This window comes from Monopterus albus, unplaced genomic scaffold (genome assembly GCF_001952655.1).
Source record: "Monopterus albus unplaced genomic scaffold, M_albus_1.0 scaffold24.1, whole genome shotgun sequence".
NCBI lineage: Eukaryota > Metazoa > Chordata > Actinopteri > Synbranchiformes > Synbranchidae > Monopterus > Monopterus albus.
In genome coordinates this window covers 635,749-642,737 of record NW_018127904.1, presented here as the reverse complement: position 1 = coordinate 642,737, position 6,989 = coordinate 635,749, and the positions used below count along the sequence as shown (strand labels likewise).

The following is a 6,989-nucleotide window of genomic DNA, read 5'->3' as shown; positions in this document are numbered from 1 at the left end:
TAATGCATCTTAGTGAGATTAAGGGAGTGCTTGGTTTGATTCAGGGCTAATGCAAACACAGCAGAATCATTGTCACATGAGACTGAGATCGCACAGGGATCTATATCACGCTAACAAAACATGCAGGTCTAATATGAATACAGTACAGACTCACCTTGTGACCTGCAGGTATACCAGGATCACACACAGCTGCACAGAGCATGTGCACCAGCAGGTCCTGCACCTTGCCCATACCGTCCCCAATATTGAGCAACCCCAGCTGAAGGTCACTTAGGTTGAGCATGTTTGAATATTTGTCCAATCCAAGAACCTTTCCAAAGGTACGCAGGAACTGCAGCACCATCAGGCAGTCAGAAAAGGTGGTTCCTGGTAACAGCAGACCAGGAATACGGGACAGTTCTGGAAGTGGCTGGAGAGAAATACAAAAAGGTTTTTAAAAATAAAATTCAATGTTGCATTCATTACTTTTTCATAATTCATGGGTAGTGCCTGTACAACTAAAACCCAAAAGAAAAAAAAAAATGCTTCGTTGATGTAAAATCTGTTCTTTTCACAGCCCTCATTACAATTACATGGTTTCTGAAGAGTACTTCAAGATTTAGAGAAAAAAAAAGCTTCAATTCCTGGGGGAAAATGCTTTGAATGATCTGAAAGAAGAGTTATATTTCTTTTAAACGTGTCAGTTGTTTCAGACTAATCTGTCTCCTTAGTCCAGTACAAAAAAAATGCCCAGAAATTTTGATTACAAGTATCTCAGAAGTTTTTTTTGGTTGCCGTTATATCAGTAGCCACTTGGTGTCAGTATTATGACCTACACTTGTTTCCTTTTTATTCAATTCCAGATGCTTACAGGGATATTAAGCATATGTTTTAGTATATCTGATAGTGAAACAAAACAATAAATTCAATTCATATCTTCATGCCTACAACCCCCATAGTGATTAAATTGAATGATTTCTATGTCAAAAAAAAAATCCTGTGTTGGTGGAAAATCCAGCCTTTCTACACACATCTACTCCACAGATGGAGACAATTTGTGGTGACATATATGGACTCATTTTAATCCGTCAACAGTTCTGCAGCATGTGAATACCTTATGATCTGCTAAACACATGTCTTCATTTGGTTTCTTCAGCTGCTTTGCTTTTTCCAGTTCCAGTCTTCTGAGCTCCAGTTTCTTTTCCTTGTTTATCCGTTTTTCATCCTCCTTCTCTTTCTTCAGACGCTCCTTCTCCTACAGCCAAGAGCAATTAATGACACCACAGCAGACCTTCATGCTTAGAATTGCATTGTCCGGTATTTACAAAGGGTGGACTCAAAAACAAACAAACAAAAAAAATTTATGACCTCAACTACCACTTTGAATCAAAGAAGCTAAGCTCAACCGATGGGCCACAGGCCCACTGGTGGGCTGTGGAGTAGTATTGCAAAAGGTTAGATTAAAATGGTTCGGTAATTTATAAAGCTAGGTATATTTACTAGGAGCTCAAGAATTCCCAATTTTTAAAAACACCTTCAAATTAAAATGCATAATTTCAATAGTAATTACATGGAATATTACGACATCGTCAGGGAGTGAGAAATTTACCACTGTTAGATAGCTAGTCAGCCAGTGTTTCTTCAGATGCAGTGATACAAAACGGATTGGTTTTTGAAATGAAAAAGTGATTTGGGAGACAATCTCGCGCTCTTAAATGCTCCAAAGTGTGTGGTGAATAAGTATAACCCTGAATACATTAAATACATTATTTGACAAAATGATCCTCAGAAACATAATCAATTTACAAGGGTCTGAGCACCCCTGGCCTAAAGGTATGCACACATTACAGCTGAAAAAAGGCTTTTGCGTGCACCTCGCCATTGTTGTGGATGTGGTGTGCTCCCCAGGCTACGCAAACTTTCACGGCGCACAGCGCAGAGCGGAGGTGTGCCCAAAGTTCAAATTTGCTGAACTATGGCCCTGGTTATGCTGACCACTGTGCACACAGCTAATCACTGTTTCAACATGGCTTCCCCCATACTAATAAAATCCTGGGTCACACTATGCAACCAACACTGCAGAATTTTCCCCAAACTGTACAATACTTCCCCCATACTAATAAAATCCTGGGTTACACTATGTAACCAACACTGCTGAATTTTCCCCAAACTGTACTGTTATGATCCTCACGTCGAGATCAAATAAAACAAACTACTTAGCTAGCAAAATATCAGCACAAAAGTGTAGCTACCAAGACTAAAAACAAACAAAACTGTACAGAACACTTCAACAGGCAACACAGGCATCCGAACCTCCGACCCTCAGGTTGGGAGACGACTGCTCTACCCACTGAACCACAGTCGCCCCCTAGCAACAACAGCATTGTAGCCGCACCATTTTGTACAGCACCACCAGGAATTTCTGAGTTTCAGCACCAAACACCACAGAATGTGCAACAAGATCTTAAAAAGGCCTTTTTATGTTCTTTCAGCTTCATGTGCCCTACAAAAACACTTTCGATAGCAGGGGAAACCCTGTTAATGTTACTATGTCTCAACACTACTGACTGCAAGGGAAAATACACTGTGTACATAAGACAGGAAGAAGTAATGACCAGAAATAAAAAGTGAGAGAGTCAGCAGTTACTCACCTCTGCCTTTTTACGGGCCTCCACAGCCTTCATGAGCATCGAGTGCTGCCTGCGTCTTTCCCTCTCCTAGTACAGCACAGACATAATTTCTATTCTATTCACAGTTTGATTATTTTCTGAAGAGAAAATAGGGTCACAGATACAACACAGTGTGAACCACATAACATGCAAAGTAGCATGGGTCACTGTTTCACAGTCAATTCACAATAAAAATGCTGCACATTGCACTGTAGTTTATATAATGCAATTTAAAGACGTACATAATAGTTAAGACAAACAACACGATCAACAAAAAGTAAATGAGGGTAGTGATGCATACACAAAGCATAAGCTCCGAGTTAGAAACACTGGTTATTAATCTGAGAATATTGGAAAACAGCAGACTGAAAGCTAGTACAGGCCTCGAGTATTAGGACAACAAGTCGCATATATTAAGTGTTAGAGTGGCAAAAAGACTGAGTGCATTCCTAATCATCTGCTAAACATCAACCTATGAAACTATCAAGGCATCGTGGGGATTAAATTTAATTCATATTTGAACTCTTCTTTATTTACTATGAAAACTAAACTATAGAGTCCATCTGAGTTATCATGGCCTCACTTACAGCCAAGATACATTTACCGAGAATGAAAAATATTTCTAACTCAAATGAGGATATTCTTTTAATAAAGTAAATAAAACGGTTTACACTGACTTAGTGGTGTAAGCAGTTGGTAAGAATACAAAGTGACATATTCAGGCGGAAGAAAAGTTGGCTCACACGCAGAAAAGAAAGGAATTCAAGCACCTACATTTCACCTACAATCAATACAAAACATAAGCAATGTGGTAGGTAGCTGGGATTTATTCAGACTATCAAAACATTTCTCATCTCATTAGGCAGATAATAGATGTGTTTGCTCTGAGACAAAGCACAGACATATTGTACGCAGTGCACTGCTCTGGAAAAGCCATGCAGAGGGATGCATTATGACTGAAACCAACGCTACACTTAAAGCACTGCTATGATGGCAACTATTTATCACACATTCACAATATGTTGTTAAATGCACAGAAACAAACATACCCATACCATATCTATTCTATGCCTCTCCAACTCCTGGTAGAAAGAGTTGGCACAGTATTAAGAAATAGAAAAATCACAAAAAAAAGCAGTGCAAGAAAATACAAACTAAATTCAAAATGCACCAAAGGACCTGGAAACGTAATTTGACAGGATATACTGTACAAATAATGATTACAAATGTTTTCAGGACATTCAAGTTAAACAATGGCTTTAGTATAAATACAGTCATGGGCTAAATACCTACCTGGTGCTTCAGTATGACAGCCTGCAGTCTTCGTATCTCTTTCTCCTTTAAAACAAACATTAGCTCAATTAAAAACCAAAACATATGTAAACTAATTCACATAATGTTATAAGTGTGCAGAAATGGCTAGGCTTCTCCCTGTATTCCCCAGCAACCTGCGAAAACTCCAGGCCTCCTGCCCTGAATGGTTGAACTAGTGTCAAAATGAAAATGCCCTGATAGAAGGCCTTCTCTTATCATAGCGATTAACTGAGACAAAGTATAATAAAGCAAAACCATTACACTGAGCTGTTGGGCAAAAGTTGAGTCAGGTGCATGTAGCACTATTGTGCAACTGACTTGGAAGGACCAGAAGCAAGAAAACACAATTTTCCATCTTACTCACCTTGTTTCGTTTCTCTGCCTCCAATATTCTGGCATTGGCTGCAGCTTCTTTTTTCTTTCTTTTCACCTGTGCATGCAAGCCAGACCGTTAGTTCAGCAACTAACAGAAGCGACTGATGCACTCAGAACACAAAAAGTATGTACGCAACAGCAATACTATGGGTGAATCAACATTTAATTGGGGCAGAAAAATTAGTACATATAGCTTTCTTATTTAAAACAATTACATTAAAATAACAGAACAATAAAAAGCTAGAAATAAAATGTCATGCTTTTAAAATACATATACATCTGGTCTGTACAACAAACATTCATCGACTGTTGCACTTCACATTATGTATTGGTCGGTGTGCGCTTGACAGTTAATGCTGTCAATAGAAAATATTCCACACAAAGCTAAATAGACCCAGTTGGGCCACCTCTTACTTAATAAAACACTGTATTTAGTATTAAGCCCCATCACTACTTAAGAAGATTTTCATATTCAATGGCACTTTTGCAAAGACAGCAATTAAGCATTAGTCACATGCACTCACTGATGTGACCAAACGTGGGACTATATAATTTAGAAATAGCCTCTGGTTGGGCTTTTCTAAAATCCTATCAACAGCAAAAAAAGAAGTGTTTTAGAATGTTTCTGCAATAACTTTCAGGACAAACCTCGAGAATTTGCTGCGCACGGAGTTCTTTCTCCATTCGAATTTGCTGAATACGCTTGATCTTCTCCTGGTAAAAAGGATGAGGGCAAGATCAAATAAATTAACTGTTAAGTCATGCATGTTATAGAGTGGTGGAGGGGAGTGGTGTGAAGATGTACAGCGGGTCTAGGCAGATGAGGTGCTTGGTACAGCATGTTAAAGGATAGCAGCTTCCTTGTAGAATTTTAAAGCAATTCAACTGTGCTTAAATTCACCTTGGAGTGCTCAGACTCTGAATATGCAACAGAACAGAGCAGCTGCAGACTGTTACAAAGCTCTGCCTCTGCGTGGAAAATTAAATGCACATAAAGGAAAATCCTTACTTGCTGTTTAAGAATCTTTATCTGCTCTCTCTTTTTCCGCCTCTCCTCGGCAGCCATTATTGCTAGAAAACAAACAAATTAGGCTTTCACACAGCATGTGATCTAGTGCTGGAGAAGAGTTTGACTAGAGAGCAGCTGTTTACCTTGTTGCTTCCGGGCCTCCTTGGCCGCTTGTGCCATGGCCTGCTTCTCCAGTTTTCTCATCAACTTCATCTGAGCTACCTCTCGTGCTATTTCTGCACAACATAAAATCACAGACCCCATTTGAGTTAAAAAGTAAAATTTGAGAAAGCCTGGAGTTTTTGGAATGGGTTAGTTTTCATACTGATGTGAAGAGCGCAAAACAGTCTTGACTGAAACAGTAAAAGCAAAAGGGCAAGCTGACAGCCTTTGCCCTTGCTCAACATCCAATATTTCTGATGGCTGCATTGTTATGGACTGCTGACAAACCACCATTGCTGCCTCCTCTAAGATGGTTAAGGTTCTGACACCAAAGCATTCACCACTTATATTTGCAGTTATACTCCACTGTAGCTGAGCTGGAGACGGTCACAGCCAAAAATACTGGCACCCCTGCATTTCTGTCAGATAATGCACCACTTCTCCCAGAAAACTGTTGCAATCACATATTCTTTGGTCTTCACGTGCTAATTTTATTTCTTTGCATTGGAACAACATAAAAAAGCAGAACTCCAAAATTGGTCCGAACATAATTATTGACACTCAACTTAATAAAGTCAGATGTTTTCACACACCTTAGCCAAATACATTTCAACTCAGTTTATCACAACTGACATTTAATCCTATAAACATTCCCTGTCATAGGTCAGTGAGGATCACTACTTTAGTTTAAGGATGTGAAAAGTCAGAATAGTAGTAGAGAAAAAGATTTATTTCAGTTTTTATTTATTTCATCACATTCCCAGTGGATCAGATGTTTACATATACTCAGTATTTGACAGCATTACCTTTAAATTGTTCAACTTGGGTTAAACATTTCGGGACACCTTCCATGAGCTTCTTACAATAAGTTGCTGGAGTTTTAGCCCATTCGTCTGGACAGAACTGGTGGAATTGAGTCAGGTTTGGAGGCCTCCTTGCTTAGTTCTACCTATATCGTTTCTATTGGACTGAGTTCAGGGTTTTCTGCTGGCTGCTACAATACCTTGACTTATGTCCTTAAACCATTTTGCCACAGCTTTGGAAGTCTGCTTGGGGCCATTGTCCATTTGGACGAGCCATTTGTGACCAAGCTTCTACAGACAATATGCAGCCAACAGATGCTAGCGTTTTATATTGGATTTGCTGTTTAACAGGTGCCACTGAAACATCTCTAACCTTGAGCCTCCAGTTTGCGTAGCAGCTTGGCATCATTGGCATCTTGGAAGTTATTTTCACCAGTGTTTAGAGGGTGAGCCTTTTGTCGTCTGACCCCAGTACCATCACCTGTTGTCTCATGCTCAGTCTTTGTGCGGCGGCTGTGCCTCCCATCCATTGCTATGATTCTGGGTGCGAGCTCCTCCTCAGCCAGCAAGAACCACTGTAAACCCTGGTTAATAAGGGAGGAGTACGGAAGAAGGAATAATGGCTATAAAAAAGATAAAATGGCTCAACTTTTTATCTACCGCTTGTTTTCCATTTAT

At 39.6% G+C, this 6,989-nt stretch overlaps 1 protein-coding gene across 10 annotated transcripts in view; it reads right to left on the bottom strand.

Moving 5' to 3' along the window:
- Nucleotides 1-6,989, bottom strand: part of baz2bb (bromodomain adjacent to zinc finger domain, 2Bb) — a 50,592-nt gene that overhangs the window by 8,312 nt on the left and 35,291 nt on the right. For 9 of the 10 annotated variants that reach the window (XM_020594699.1, XM_020594693.1, XM_020594700.1 and 6 more), the window contains 10 exons: nt 6,685-6,895; nt 5,490-5,582; nt 5,347-5,408; nt 4,986-5,051; nt 4,327-4,392; nt 3,942-3,986; nt 3,704-3,730; nt 2,631-2,696; nt 1,094-1,234; nt 155-409 (listed from right to left, as the gene is read on the bottom strand). In XM_020594699.1, coding sequence (XP_020450355.1) covers nt 155-409; nt 1,094-1,234; nt 2,631-2,696; nt 3,704-3,730; nt 3,942-3,986; nt 4,327-4,392; nt 4,986-5,051; nt 5,347-5,408; nt 5,490-5,582; nt 6,685-6,895 — 1,032 coding nt within the window. The remainder of the gene's footprint in view (nt 1-154; nt 410-1,093; nt 1,235-2,630; nt 2,697-3,703; nt 3,731-3,941; nt 3,987-4,326; nt 4,393-4,985; nt 5,052-5,346; nt 5,409-5,489; nt 5,583-6,684; nt 6,896-6,989) is intronic. The other variant, XM_020594697.1, reaches the window with a different exon arrangement.